The sequence below is a fragment of the Nematocida parisii genome (assembly GCF_000250985.1).
Source record: "Nematocida parisii ERTm1 unplaced genomic scaffold supercont1.4, whole genome shotgun sequence".
Classification (NCBI taxonomy): Eukaryota; Fungi; Microsporidia; genus Nematocida; species Nematocida parisii.
The window spans coordinates 471,436-485,155 of NW_013524649.1; the positions used below are offsets into that span (position 1 = coordinate 471,436).

The following is a 13,720-nucleotide window of genomic DNA, read 5'->3' on the forward strand; positions in this document are numbered from 1 at the left end:
AAATATACAGATCATAAGTGAATGTAATCCAAATAGTTTGAATCCATTTTTATTTTAGTAGAGTAGCACTGTGCTTAGTATACTCCTGACCCTACAAGGATTCTTATACTCAAGCAAGTGTCATACTCTGATCTTTATATTATTCGGTTCTATCAACAGTACTACTGAGCTGACAGACCTCTATGTTGTTTTTAGCAAACAGGGTTTGTATTTCCTTGTCATGGACGTACTCTTCTATATAATACAACTTAGACACTTTTAATTGTATAATCTTCCTTGCACATAATCTGCATGGATAAAGTGTGGTGTATAACTGGGCTCCTACTACCTCTAAAGAATTCCTTTCTAAAAAAGCACTTTCCTCCGCGTGTATGCAAAAACAATCGGATAATTCCTTGCCTTTGTGTATGTTTGTATTACACCGCTCACACCCACCATCAGAACAATTAGTGGTGCCCGTGGATGTTCCATTATACCCCACTGAAATAATCCTGTTATGCCTAACTAAAACTGCACCTACTTTTCTTTTCATGCAATTAGACCTAAGAGATGCCATTTCAGCCAAGGACATAAAGTACTCCTGCCAGGTTGGCCTAATCCTGTGCTTGTATATTTTATCTATTTGGGTCTCATCCACTTCAATTAAATTAGCACAATTTAAAAAAGTGGCTCTGACTTTCAGCATATTTATATAGTACGCATTATACTCAGCCACTTCTTCAGAAGAAACCTTTTGGTCGCCTGATGGGTACGCGATGATTAGGACAGCGCACGGACGTATTTTAAACTCCAGCCAGTCTTCGGGAGTTCTAAGCTGGATTACTGTATTCTGCTTCCATCCGTCATCTTTCATTATGTCATTTATAATGCCATCAAATACTTTCTTTTCTGTGAATCCATTTCTTACTAAGTCGTCTATAACTATTCTTGAGACCTTAGCAGAAACTGAAGTAACACAGAACAGCATGCAAAAATTTTAAATGGGATATGCAATATTTGTTATTGGACCGGCTGGTTCTGGGAAGACTTCTTTATCCCACATGCTTAAGGAACACTATACAGCACAAAAGAGAGGAGTAGTTCTAGTGAATTTAGACCCAGCACAGGCACTTACAGATTTAGAATTTTCATTTGACATAAGAGATCACATTGAAATAACAGAAATAATGGAAGCAGCTGATTTTGGGCCGAATGGTGGACTTATGGCAGGATTAGAAGCCATATCAGATAATTTAGATATAATGGAACTGCCTGAGGATGATGATACACTTTTAATATTCGACTGCCCAGGACAGATTGAGTTGTACTTACACTCTGACTCCATTAGTAAAATTATCACAGAAGTTCAAAAGAACCATTTCCCACTCATTCTATACGCATTGGATGTAATGCACCTTCTGGATAGTTCTAGGTTCATATCTGCAGCTATCACAGCAACCATTGCAATGTCTAAGTTTGAAGTGCCCCATCTGAATATATTCACAAAGTGTGACTTAGTAAAAAAGGAAGAATTAGACGAACTACTTGATGAATTGGATTTAGACACTCTCTGCAGTAGCATACCTGCAAGGTGCCGGAATGAGAAGAAGTTCAACCATGCACTCACTACAATCATAAAGGATGAAGGTCTTCTTGGGTTTATACCTTTAAATTATAAGGAGAAAGAGTCACTTGATGAATTAGCATACCACATAGATACATCCCTGCAGTATTTTGACAGTCATATGGCAGATGAATAAAATAAATATTATACAACCCGACATAACCCGAATTCATTTATATTCAATAATATTATTGAATACTCCCATCTGTACACTTATAATAATTGAATTTCGGGCATTCTTCTGTTTATTAGAATATTCTGATTTATTTATTTAACGGTAATTTCCAAAAATAACGGGTTTTAACTTTCCGTTATTATTTGCTTTTTTAATATTTCAATAATCTTTGGTGAGTCATTCTCTTCATTATCCTCTTCTAGTCTTATATACTCCTCTATTATCTCTTTTTTATGGCTGGGAAGTACTCTTAATGCTCTCTGTAAGAGAATCCTGGACCCTTCTATTTCTCCTATAGACCTAAGAGCATCAGCACACTTAATCCAAACCTTAAAACTGCCCGTGCACTTTCTGGGTATTTCTACAGCTGTCTCCTTTATCTTTGCTTTATCCTGTACAGATATAAAATACTCTAAGTGTGAGATGAGTAAATCTTCCATATCAAGGAATGCAAATTGTGCTCTTTTATAGAGTGAGTCTATCCTTTTAGTAATATAATTCTTCTTCTTATGGATCTTTTTAGACCTCTTCTTATAAATTCTCTCTAATATGGCCTCATACTCAATGTACATAAGAAATATACTAAGACGTGGTTTAGTAGCCAGAATTTCTTCAAATTTCTTTCTTTTTTTAACAATTGCTTCTATTTCTTCTTTTTTGAAGATTTTCCTGTCTTTGTAATAGGATAATTCTGGCATCATATACTCCAGCTCACTAATAACAGAAGAGCTCATTAAAATTTTAGAAAAGTACAAGACTATAAAATTTTTAAAATAATGTGTTTACAATGCAAGACAGTCCTGAGATACTAAGAGAGTTCAGCATAGAAATAGAAAAAAAAGAGGAGAAAGAAGAAAATTCAGTCAGTGCAAAGGAAACCACAAAAGACCCTTATAAATTAGTTGAGAGTATTTTAGACCAAATAGATATAGAAGATATTGATACTGGCAGAATGGTTCTATTAAACCAACTGAATGAACTATTATTAGAGAGAGAGCAATTAGTGAGGAATAATTTCACCACGTACATAAAATGCAGGAAAGCACTGGAAATAATGAAAACATCTAAAATATGCACTAATGGGAGCAAGTACTTGAATATGCAAAGTATCAGTAGAATGGAAACTCTATTAGAACCTATTTTATTAGAGAACAAGGAGATAGACAGACAAAATCAACAGACTAAATTTATGCTTAATCATAGCCTTTTATTTAATGCAGAATCTATTCTATCTGAGTATTTAAAAATCAATGATTTCGATTCATTCCTAACGGATTATCACATGATAAAAGTAGAATCCGAGAAATTCAAAGAGTCAAAATTTATTTCGTATTTGTTTTCAAAGACTACGCCCATCCTTGCACGGTTTAAAATTGAAATTATCAGGAGAATTGAGATGTGTAAGAGTATTTCTGAATCTTTGTACTATTTCCGGCTGTATATGCAAGTTGACCCAGAGAGTTACAGTAAAGCATTTGCGACTCTCTTAACTATTGCTAAGACAGAAATAGGCGAGAGACAGATTGTTTTTGGAGGGACAGTTATTTCTAAACTAAGAAATTTAAAGGACTTTATTAATGACCAGACTGAGAGTATCGTATACATGATTGGTCTAATGAAAGCAGTGGATACAGTTACGTGGCAGGCTAAGGAAATGAGTGAATTTATTATAAATGCAGTGGAGGCGTACACTAACAGTAATAAAAAAAGAAATAATTAAATTTCTGAAGGACCTATCCGGGAATACGCCACTTGAGAATACTCACGTGGATATGAAAGAGAGATTATTTAATGTACAAGAAATAGCACAGTGCATAAAAATAATTGTTGATAAAATGGAATCAGAAGGGATAGAGAATGCCGTATCTATGCATAATATATCTGAAGTGTTCTCTTTAATCATAAGGATATTATGGCATGGGACAGAGAATGAACCCATACATAATATTACAGTACTTATACAGAGCACAGAAGGCATATTCGGTATAAAAGACCATATTTCATCACAAATAACAGAATTTCTTATGCACCCACTGAGTAAAACAGAGTACGATTCTTTCCCCGTGTGTATGAGTGCATTATCAAAAGTTCAAATGGAAATTCTTCCTCAAGTAGAAACACTCTTAGAAGAACCCCAGAAGAAAGAAGTGCTTTTAAAACTAAAAGAACTAAAAAGTAAAGCGAATGAAATGGGAATAAAGTACTTAACACAGAAATTGAAAGAGGCAGTCTGTGATGAAGAATTCCTTATGGCAGTAGTAAGAGTTAAAGTACTATTCTCAGAGAATAAACTGAATGATTCTTCTTTAGAGTATAATGTCATAAGTACATCTATTTCTAATGTAGGATTAAAAACAGATATGACAAAGTATCTACTTAGAATGTACATATCAGATAGTTCTATTAGAACAGTACTTAAAAATGAAATATTACCAAATAATTACTCCCAGTACAAAAAACAGTTTTCTATTTTATCCGGGTAGAATATTTTTCATATTCTACTCCCACAGAATAAAAGTGTATAAATATAAATTATTATTAAGAATATCTAGCGTATTATTAAAAATAAAAAAAATAATGCTTTAATACCGTAAATAATCATGCACAGGGAAGAACCACTGACTATAAATTACACCGAGGAGTACGTTCAGTTATTAAAACAGCACAATAACAATATGTCCAATAAAAACTATTCAATTCCAAGCTTAAACACAATAAGTTGTGTACTCTACCACTGCCCTACAAATTATACTGTGTGGGTTGATAGAAGGAAAGTACTTGAAGAAATACCACGGGAGGTGTACAGTTTTGAGCAGGAATTGGTTTGGACTAAAAAGCAGGCCGTAGAGAACATGAAGAATTATCAAGTGTGGCACCATTTAAAGTATGTTCTCTCAAAAGTAGAGAATGAAATATCTGAAGACTTAGATATACTAGAGATAGTAAGGAAGGACACTAAGAACATACACTTCTGGGGAGTATTCCTGGCGTGCACGAAGAATGTAGAAAGTGCTTTAGAGTATACGAAATATTTTATTGAATTTGATGTACGGAATAATTCTGCATATTCAATACGGCACACTTTAATTATTCCACTACTAAGGAAGAGTACAATACACCTTAATAAAGAGAAAGACTTCCTTCTCTCTCTCCCTATTCTTAAGCATAACTTGGCATTCTGGAACTATGTGATGGCACTGGACAGAGAATTCCCTGCGTGTAAATTGCTTGAGCTGTGCGAGGCAGCAATGGAAGCAAAGCAGATACCAAAGTACTATGAGGACTAATTATTCCATGGGAGTAGGCTAAGTTACTGGTCTATTTGAATAAATAACTATTTTGGCTAAGAATGACTCTTTCTCTGGTTATCCCTACTTTATTATTACTAGACCTCTCCAGGCCCGCCAAAACCCATCAATAGAAAATGAATATCACACTATCTATTTATTATACAAAATGCAATATAAGCACATGGAAGATAAAGAAAATATGGATAACTGCAGGTTACAGAATTTGGAAAATATCAGCCGTATATACATACAGAAATACTGCAACCAGCCGAGTATTAAATACACACCGTACTTCACAAAAAGGCTGCTTACATCCCAGGAGGAGGAAAAAATAAGAGAAAGGCCTGAAATTAGACTGGCATTCTCAGACCTTCTTTTAGAGCAGATGGACTTTATCCGGTCAACAGTAGGAAGAATTTCTGAAATACTTAACTGTACCATATACATAGACTCAAATAATCTTATGTGGGCCACGCATGTAATCACTAATACTACTTCAGATGGGCTCTGTAAGAGAACATATAACTACTTGGCATCAATTATTATGAAGAAATCAATTGTTTCATTCCTGTGGTATGCAGACTTATTTGACAGATCAAAAAAAATGACTGGAGACAAGCACTCTACCCTGTCATTTATGCAGTATTTAAGTCAAGTCACTCAAAATAATATTGTAAAGGGCGACTGTCTGGGCGGACCATCAAAAGCACCCATGCTAGCTCATATGAGCACAAACCCCAGCCCACTGCTTAAAGGGCTGAATGTAAAGGATAAAAAGCACCTTCTCTCTCCCATGGAAAATAGTCTTATTATTATGGCAGGAGGAGTTGTAAATGCAAAAAACACCAGCACACAGAAAAAGCCCAGCAGGTACATTAAAATAACAGAAGAAAGAGAGATTTTTAAGATGGTGTCATCTGGGCTACTGCTGACATTTCAAACACTGGACAGTGAAACCTCTTCTAGTGCGGATGTCTCGTCATCTTCTACCACAGACAGTACTATTTCATAATTTCTAGTTATTTCTCGTTATATGCGCTTCTTTATTTACTGGTCTACTGAAGTGTAGAAATTCTTTAAAAATAGTCTTATTTCATCTGACAGCATGGCATTTGCTGATGCGAATTCTCTGGAAAGACTTTTTGCATCACTTGGTGTTATGTATTCGTATGAAACAATGTCCATGACTGCAGCAACATCTTTTGTATTTATTTCTCTCATAAAATATTTTATACATGAGATTATACTTAACTGCCCCATTACTAAAACACGCAGTCACGGATAATTCTAACTGCCCCATTATACAGCACTACCACATTACTATTTTATGACTTATTCTCCTCTTACACTGTAGCTCATAATAACCCGAATTACAAACTAAAGAAATATTTATAACACCAGATATAACCAAATATAACCAGTACAGTAAATATATTATACGGAGAGGATTGGATTTAAATATTATAGTGCCATGTAAAGAAATAGTTAAATTCCGCATACCCAGAAGGGCTCTATTCTGTCTTACTTATATGTACATCTACCTAAAATATCTACATATGAATGATTTTAACACAAATAAAGCATTATATCTTAAAATACTTCTCTATCCCTCTTCCTGGAGTGTTTATGCATAAATATAAAAATTCAATTTTCGGGTTATTTACTTTCAGTTCTTTAAAATATTCATTTTTTGTATTACGCAGAATATAAAAAAATTAAATTTAGAGGTTTCGTCACAGGAGAGACAATAAAAACAATAAATATAAATGTGACTAATTGATGAATATACTACTATTTATATACAGAAAATACAAATATGTCTAATTATACATAAGGATACAGTAAATATTGGCTAGAGTGGCATATTTGGGAGTATTCGGGTTATTTTAGTATGTATATGTTTGATTTTCGGAATTATTGCTTTATGACTAATTTATACTTTACATTATATTTCATTTTTTACTATTTTTAATCTTTCTATTTCCTCTTTAAGACTTTCTATCGTATTTTCCTGGGTCTGAATCTTTTTTTCTTTTACGGACATCTGAACAGTTTGTATGTCAAGCATAACGGAAACTTCTTCTAATTTCCTGGTCAGTTCTAGATTTTTTGTTTGTGTGTGAATTTTTGATGGGAGGCACATGCAAATAGGTATGCTTTGATCCTTGCCCCAGTGTGATAGTGTACTAAAAATGCTTTGAATAGTTCTGGCTGCATTTCTTATTTTCTGGAGTTCTTTCTCTGCATTATTCACTAAGATTGAAATCTGTTCTACATTTAATAAATCCTTTTCTTTTACTTCTGTTATATTTTTCTGTGCTTGTATTCTTAAAGTACCGAGGTCTTTAAATTCTTTTTGTGAATTATTGCTGTTCCCTGTATTTAAAATCCTTATTTCATCTGCTGCTTCTGGATTATCTGCTGTAATTGGAATCTGTGCATTTATTTGAGAAAGATTAATTTTATTCTGTGGTGGTTTAAGTGCATTATCTTCTTCAGTATGCTGGCATTGCCTGAATATGCTTCTGACCATTTTTATTTGTAAAACTTAGAAGTATTTATAGAAATTTAGAGTAGATTGTGAAATATAATATTTACAGCGGCATTCAAAATATTTCTTAATTGAATCAAACATTTATTTCTTACAGGTATCTGTATATCCCACTGCTGATTGTAACGGAAAAGTATGTATACCTTTCTGGTGTGCTATGGATTTATTAAGACGCATAGAGTCAGCCTTGCTGTAGAAACAGATACCTATGCAATATTTTGATAGTTTAGAAACTGCTAGGAAATTGCTTTACCTGGCGGTTTTTAAATTAGCACCGTATGACTTAATTAATTCTGGCCTGGTTTATTCTGGATGGATTCCTATGTCCATCTTTTCATAGAACTCTTCATATGTCTTGCATGAAAGAACCTTTTCACTAAATTTATATAGGTCTATGTGCTTCATGTCAACATTACTAACTAATTGGAGCGCATACCCCTTCAAAGTGTTTAGTAAGTCTTTTCTGGGCATATCTTTAAACTTGAGCGGATCAACTGGCCCTTCAACTGATGCATTCTTTCTTCCCAGTTTTATATATGACTCAGCAATTAGGTTAAGATTCTCTTCATACTTCTTTGGAATTGCCAGCTGTATTTCCTTGTTAGAAAGCTGGACAATAAATCCCATATATCCTGTTTTTATGCCTGCCAAGGAGCACCATGCTTTTCTAAGAGCAGGCAGAGGAATGCTTCGCGTAGTTGATGGAACGCCTTTTATTCGGTAGAAGTAGAAAATGTTATTTACCACTTCTGGTTTTTTTTGCGATTTGTTCGATTTGGCTGTTTCTTTTTTCGGCTTATTATAGAATGCTTCGCTCTTGCTAATGACTGCTGCTTCTTTCTCTTTCTCATCTGCTTTCAGTAGAAGAAGTTCTTCTTCTGGCTCACTTTCCATATGTGCGTCCTCACTTGAGTTCATGCTTGTGAACTTGTGCGCAGATAAAAGTGCTTTTTGTGCAAAGTCTTCTTCTTTTTTAGTGCTCGCCTGCTCTCTGCTTGATTCTTTAGATGGTGCCTCCAATAGAATGTTGGCACGAGATTGGTCCGATACATTTTCTAAGTTGGAAGAAGTGTCTGTGACACTATTCGCATACGTTATGCTCATCTTTTCAATCTCGCCTTTCAGTGCTCTAACTGTGTTTCTAAGCTCATTCATCTGCAATGAGCTTATTCCCGGAGAGTCTTTTGTTTTTGTTTTGCTGCAGGCAAGCATTCTGTTGAGGTCTGCTATTTCTTTTGCTTTTTCCTCAACCTCGCTTGTTTTTTTGGCTATTAGAGCATCTTTCTCCTTGAGTGTTGATTCGGTTTTGATCGATTTTTGTATCCACCGGCACTCTTGCTCCTGCATGGCCTTAGTCTTTTTATCTAGACTCGTTTGAACTGCCAGCAGCTGGCTCTCTAGCGCTTCTACCTTACTGCTCATCCGATGATCTACTTCAGACTCTGCGGTTATTCTGGCCAGCTCACTTTGGAATATGCTTGTTTGCTCTTTTATTGTCTTGTTTAAAGCCTGCATCTTCTCTTTGTATAAAGCTACCGTCTTTGAGTGGGCTGTTGCCACTTCTCTTCTTATTTGATCTGTAATCAGCTTAATCATTTGAGCCTGTAGATTTTGCATGCTTTCTTGATAGTTCTCCTCTCCGCACTGGCCCTCTTTGGCTGCACACATTTCTCCAAATGAACTGTCTGCTTTTTCTTCAGAAATTTTACTTTCACCAAGTATACCCTGCATACTCTCTTGCATTAATGTCTGATTTATCGCCATTTGTTTTAGAAGCGGGTCCATCGTTTCCAATAAACCATCTTCTGATTCATCTACACACGATATTCCACCCAATGCAGATGGACTTGCTTTTTCATTTATTTTTCTTCTTTTCAAAACAGTATCTACTGCATGGGCTTCATATATGCCAATAGGACTTTCTACAAATTCTTCCTTTGATCTATCAATCTCGTCAGTACTTCTTTCTTTGCCCTCAGATAGTAATAGCTCTCTTTCTAATATACCAGCCCCTCCCAGATGGTTACTGTACATATTTCCTAATCTTTCTCCATATTTGAATGCTGGTATACCGTACATACTTTCCTGACTTTCTTCTGCTGAGAATATATCTGATGTGAATGGATTTTCTTTTTTCTCTCTGCTCTTTCCTTTCTTCTCTGTCTCTCCACTGGCCTCTGACATCTCTTTAGATTTTTCTTGTCTAAATTTTTCTTTATGTCTTTGACTATGCTGGCATTCTTCCTTGAGGCTTAGCAGACTGTTGCCCTCGCTTGACTCGCAAATGCACTGAGAATAATTGCTGAACACTATTGGATCTTTGTTTTTTTCACAATTTACTCGCTGCCCTGCTATTACATCCAATGACTTCTCATTTATTCGGTTCGTTTCTGCCTTTATATCTTCTAAAAACATTTTCTTTAGTTAGTTAGAAATAATTTTGACTTAAATATTTTGAATACTGCCCGAAACATGTCAAAATCAAGCAAATCTTATGAAATAATTAAATAAATCCATAAAATGTATAATTAGTCTATTAAATGAATAATTAATCTAGTAAAATGTCTAAATTCGCTTTATTTAATTTCGGGTTTTTATGCTTTATTTAACTTTATAAAATATTTATATTGCTACTGGTTATGTTTGTATTATATTAAAACTACTTCTATGCATATGACCTTTATGAGTATATTCAAATATTATTTATAGGCTAATCATAGTGTATATGCGCAATTTCGGGGTATTTCTTGTTATACTCATGCCTGCTGCTAATGATATTCTGTTATTTTCCAATGTTAACAGTTTTTGTAGCATTTTAAGTATATTTGGATTGGTTTGTAATTATATGTGGGATTGCAATGAATAGATGTAGCACTATACGAGGTTTATATTGTTAGTAATTCTCAGTGGATCTGAAATTCAGAAAAGAAAGTTGCCAATTCACTTTTTACCAATAAGATAGAAATGAATAATAATTGGTTTCTTTATGAGAGGCTGTTATAGATGCGGCACAACTTGATTTTTGAATAAATGCAGAAAGAATCAGAGATAAGCACACAAAGTGACGAAGAATTCTCTCCAAAGCTACTTCTGACTCCTAAATTAAATGCATCAACTGATGAGGAGTATCTTAAAGCAATCCTTCTGTCTAGGCTTATTCGGGAAATATTCTGTGCCTCTGGGCTAAGCAAGATAAAGATGCCTGCAGAGAACAAGCACCCATTTAAGCCACACATTCAGGTGCGCACTGTGAGAATTCGAACAAAGTCCCATGAGAAGATAGGGGCCTGGGCTGTTCATAACACAGAAAAGCCAGTGAACCATTGGGCGCTTGTCTTACACGGCAACTCCACTAATAGAAACACTTTTTCGCAGGTATACAACATCGAATCCCTTATAGAAGATGGTATTGGTGCGCTTATAATAGATTACAGAGGGTTTGGTGATTCTGAGGGATCACCTAGCAAAAGTGCATTTATTGAAGATGTCTCTGCAAGTATAAAATACTTTAAAAAGAAAGGAATCTTTTCCATCTCCATAATAGCATACTCCTTGGGAACAGCTATTGCTCTTGAATATCTGGTTCAGTACGCACAGAAAAAAAGCTCTGTGGTTATTAATAGGCTGGTTTTAGTGAGCCCGTTTAGCTCTACCATATCCCTGCTTAGAGAGTATACGCTTTGGAATATTATTGAGTCTGTCATTCCCAAAAGTAAAAGCTATGCACTGCATGGCCTTGGGTACAACTCTTTGGAAAACATTAAGAAAATTGATATTGAAACACTTATTATACACGGCGGCGCAGACTGGCTCATCCCATACACGCACGGCGAAAGACTGGCCAGGAGTGGAAAGGCCACTTTTTTGAAGATAGAAGATGAAACACACAGCACAATATTCAAAAATTCTGTTACATGGAAAACAATCGCTCGCTTTATTAGGATGTAACATGCACTTTGTATGGAATTCCTCTGCCTTGGATAATAAATGCATAATATATATGCTGGCAAAAAATAAACGAGAATTCATTGTCTGTTTAATAAATACTACCTCTATACGGACCTAGTTTGAAATTAACTGAAATTTTATATTGAATTGATTCTATGCCAAGAGTAAATGATTAGGAGGAAGCAGCGCGTATATTATAATTACAGAACTTTATCTGAAAATGCTGCTTTTTCTTAAATACTTCTGTGTTTTAAAACTAAGTGTGGTTTATTTTTATATACCTAGTGCATTATACTGCGTGCTCAGCATTCCATACTTCTTTATCTTCTAGCTTTATAGATTAAACCATCTCTGATTATATATTAAAATATCTGTAAATTGTATAGTCATTCCTACGCCCGATATAGTTTTGTGCTTTGCATGGCGCGCTAGAACTGCCATATAGACTTTTGTTTTGGGTCAAAAGTTTCTAGTATAATCTGCTCATTGTCTTTTTCTGTTATTCCAATCCCATTTAAAGTATTGTGCTTTCTTTTAAGAAGCGGCCACATGTGCTTATCCACGTGCGATGCAATCAGATAGTATATTTTAACTGTCTGTGTCTGCCCTATTCTATATATTCTGTCCTCTGCCTGATGCAAATCACCAGGCGTCCATGGTAGCTCTGCAAATATCACCATAGTCGCGCATACAAGAGTCAGTCCAGTGGAGCACGCCTTTAAACTCAGCACAGCCACGTCAATATCAGGACAGTTCCTGAATTTATCACACAAGATTTCTCTTTTCTGCCTGGCAGTTGACCCATCTATTTTTATAGCCCGGTCTTTAAATTCCATGTAAAGAGCATTTAGCGTGTCTTTATGATGCGCAAATATAATTATCTTTTCTTTTGTTTTGTTCCTTGCCTGCTTTATAAAACATAAAATATCTGGCAGCTTTTCCTTCGCGGCTTTATTATATTCTAGAAGTAGCTCATTTTGAAGTGTTTTTGTGTTGATCGGCACATTTGAGCGCATCTCTTTTTTAACCAAGTCGCTTATAAAGGTCACGTGTATTCTTCTTTTTTTGCCAAGCTGCAGACAGTCTTGTTTGACCCTTCGTATGAGCACAAGCTCATTTACTGCTATTTTTAGTTCGTCCAGATTTTTACTGCCTCTGTACTTTATAAGATGCTTAAACTTTGGATTGGCTGCTTGGTAGTGATTGTCACTTATCTTGCAGTATCTCTCGTGGTAATCTTTGTATGAAAATAAGGTTGGATGTATAATGCTTATTTGTGTATACAGCTCATACGTATTGGAAAGGGCTGGTGTTCCAGATAAAAGGATGACACTTCTCAATTTTGTTAGAAATGGAACCAGTGCTTGCGCCCGCTTGCTCTCATTGTTTTTCAATGACTGCGACTCATCTGCAATCCCCATAAAAAAGTCTCCTGGCATTATCTCGTCTATGTATGTGCTTGCCCCATTATAACTAGTTATTAAAGCAACTATTCCAGAAGTATTTGATTTTTGTGCATACCTCCACTCTTTTACATCATAGCACACTTCTGTTATGTACTTCTTTACCTCGCCCACCCACATGGGCACATTTGATGATGGTGCCACAATAAAAAGACCTTTTTTTGTTTCATTTGAGTGCTCTTCAAATATGTCTTTGCTATAGAAATGGCCTGCAGGGTTTTCCCCAGGCCCATCTCATCTGCTATCAATAATCTATAGTTCCTTTCGCACGCAACCTGCACACCCTCTATCTGATGCGGCTGTAATTGAATAACACAGCCCCCATCCAGGCTCTCAAGCCGTGATACAATATTTACAGCAGGCGCCTGCGTTTGCTTTTTTATATAGCTATCAGCAAGAGCCTTTATAAGCGTGTATGGCGGCCCCTCTACTTTTTTTTTCATTGAAAGACAGTTGCTAATCAATCCAGCATACACCGAAATATGGAATCTCCACGCATTACTGCTTAAATTGTAGTTAGATCCTGGCTTATCGCACAAATATGCAGATATCTCCTTTGTGCTCGGTGATATTTGCAGCTCTGTCTCATTTATAAGAGCAAGCTTAAATGTGTTATCCTGTGCTAGATTTGCTGGCTTTATTGGTACTTTATTATTTAGCAGTTTCATTGCCCTCTCCTCCACGTGCATA

At 35.5% G+C, this 13,720-nt stretch overlaps 12 protein-coding genes across 12 annotated transcripts; 6 read left to right on the top strand and 6 right to left on the bottom strand.

Annotated features, from left to right (window-relative positions):
- Positions 1–34: 34 nt before the first annotated feature.
- Positions 35–967, bottom strand: NEPG_01869 (CMP/dCMP deaminase; the record flags this gene model as incomplete). Its single annotated transcript, XM_013204243.1, has 1 exon — positions 35–967. The coding sequence occupies one exon, from the start codon at positions 965–967 to the stop codon at positions 140–142; it is 828 nt and encodes a 275-aa protein (XP_013059697.1). The 3' UTR covers positions 35–139.
- NEPG_01870 (uncharacterized protein) lies at positions 945–1,760 on the top strand. Its single transcript, XM_013204244.1, has one exon. The coding sequence runs from the start codon at positions 981–983 to the stop codon at positions 1,737–1,739; it is 759 nt and encodes a 252-aa protein (XP_013059698.1). The 5' UTR covers positions 945–980; the 3' UTR covers positions 1,740–1,760.
- A 100-nt stretch (positions 1,761–1,860) lies between these two features.
- NEPG_01871 (uncharacterized protein) lies at positions 1,861–2,512 on the bottom strand (the record flags this gene model as incomplete). Its single annotated transcript, XM_013204245.1, has 1 exon — positions 1,861–2,512. One exon carries the CDS (start codon positions 2,510–2,512, stop codon positions 1,904–1,906), a length of 609 nt encoding a protein of 202 aa, XP_013059699.1. The 3' UTR covers positions 1,861–1,903.
- A 53-nt stretch (positions 2,513–2,565) lies between these two features.
- Positions 2,566–3,498, top strand: NEPG_01872 (uncharacterized protein; the record flags this gene model as incomplete). Its single annotated transcript, XM_013204246.1, has 1 exon — positions 2,566–3,498. One exon carries the CDS (start codon positions 2,566–2,568, stop codon positions 3,496–3,498), a length of 933 nt encoding a protein of 310 aa, XP_013059700.1.
- On the top strand, positions 3,452–4,261 carry NEPG_01873 (uncharacterized protein; the record flags this gene model as incomplete). Its single annotated transcript, XM_013204247.1, has 1 exon — positions 3,452–4,261. One exon carries the CDS (start codon positions 3,452–3,454, stop codon positions 4,259–4,261), a length of 810 nt encoding a protein of 269 aa, XP_013059701.1.
- Positions 4,262–4,354: 93 nt separating this feature from the next.
- On the top strand, positions 4,355–5,081 carry NEPG_01874 (uncharacterized protein). The gene has a single exon (XM_013204248.1). The coding sequence runs from the start codon at positions 4,379–4,381 to the stop codon at positions 5,063–5,065; it is 687 nt and encodes a 228-aa protein (XP_013059702.1). The 5' UTR covers positions 4,355–4,378; the 3' UTR covers positions 5,066–5,081.
- A 168-nt stretch (positions 5,082–5,249) lies between these two features.
- NEPG_01875 (uncharacterized protein) lies at positions 5,250–6,080 on the top strand (the record flags this gene model as incomplete). Its single annotated transcript, XM_013204249.1, has 1 exon — positions 5,250–6,080. The coding sequence occupies one exon, from the start codon at positions 5,250–5,252 to the stop codon at positions 6,078–6,080; it is 831 nt and encodes a 276-aa protein (XP_013059703.1).
- Positions 6,081–6,091: 11 nt separating this feature from the next.
- Positions 6,092–6,328, bottom strand: NEPG_01876 (uncharacterized protein; the record flags this gene model as incomplete). Its single annotated transcript, XM_013204250.1, has 1 exon — positions 6,092–6,328. The coding sequence occupies one exon, from the start codon at positions 6,326–6,328 to the stop codon at positions 6,116–6,118; it is 213 nt and encodes a 70-aa protein (XP_013059704.1). The 3' UTR covers positions 6,092–6,115.
- Positions 6,329–6,914: 586 nt separating this feature from the next.
- NEPG_01877 (uncharacterized protein) lies at positions 6,915–7,601 on the bottom strand (the record flags this gene model as incomplete). The annotated part of the gene is made up of 1 exon (XM_013204251.1): positions 6,915–7,601. The coding sequence occupies one exon, from the start codon at positions 7,599–7,601 to the stop codon at positions 7,014–7,016; it is 588 nt and encodes a 195-aa protein (XP_013059705.1). The 3' UTR covers positions 6,915–7,013.
- Positions 7,602–7,743: 142 nt separating this feature from the next.
- NEPG_01878 (uncharacterized protein) lies at positions 7,744–10,034 on the bottom strand (the record flags this gene model as incomplete). The annotated part of the gene is made up of 1 exon (XM_013204252.1): positions 7,744–10,034. The coding sequence occupies one exon, from the start codon at positions 10,032–10,034 to the stop codon at positions 7,923–7,925; it is 2,112 nt and encodes a 703-aa protein (XP_013059706.1). The 3' UTR covers positions 7,744–7,922.
- Positions 10,035–10,649: 615 nt separating this feature from the next.
- Positions 10,650–11,680, top strand: NEPG_01879 (uncharacterized protein; the record flags this gene model as incomplete). Its single annotated transcript, XM_013204253.1, has 1 exon — positions 10,650–11,680. One exon carries the CDS (start codon positions 10,650–10,652, stop codon positions 11,565–11,567), a length of 918 nt encoding a protein of 305 aa, XP_013059707.1. The 3' UTR covers positions 11,568–11,680.
- Positions 11,681–11,811: 131 nt separating this feature from the next.
- On the bottom strand, positions 11,812–13,708 carry NEPG_01880 (uncharacterized protein). Its single transcript, XM_013204254.1, has one exon. It carries the CDS (start codon positions 13,148–13,150, stop codon positions 11,996–11,998), a length of 1,155 nt encoding a protein of 384 aa, XP_013059708.1. The 5' UTR covers positions 13,151–13,708; the 3' UTR covers positions 11,812–11,995.
- Positions 13,709–13,720: the final 12 nt, after the last annotated feature.

Coding starts and splice junctions, on each gene's coding strand:
- NEPG_01870 (XM_013204244.1), top strand. CDS start 981: ATGGGATATGCAATATTTGTTATTGGACCGGCTGGTTCTGGGAAGACT.
- NEPG_01880 (XM_013204254.1), bottom strand. CDS start 13,150: ATGTGGGTGGGCGAGGTAAAGAAGTACATAACAGAAGTGTGCTATGAT.
- NEPG_01874 (XM_013204248.1), top strand. CDS start 4,379: ATGCACAGGGAAGAACCACTGACTATAAATTACACCGAGGAGTACGTT.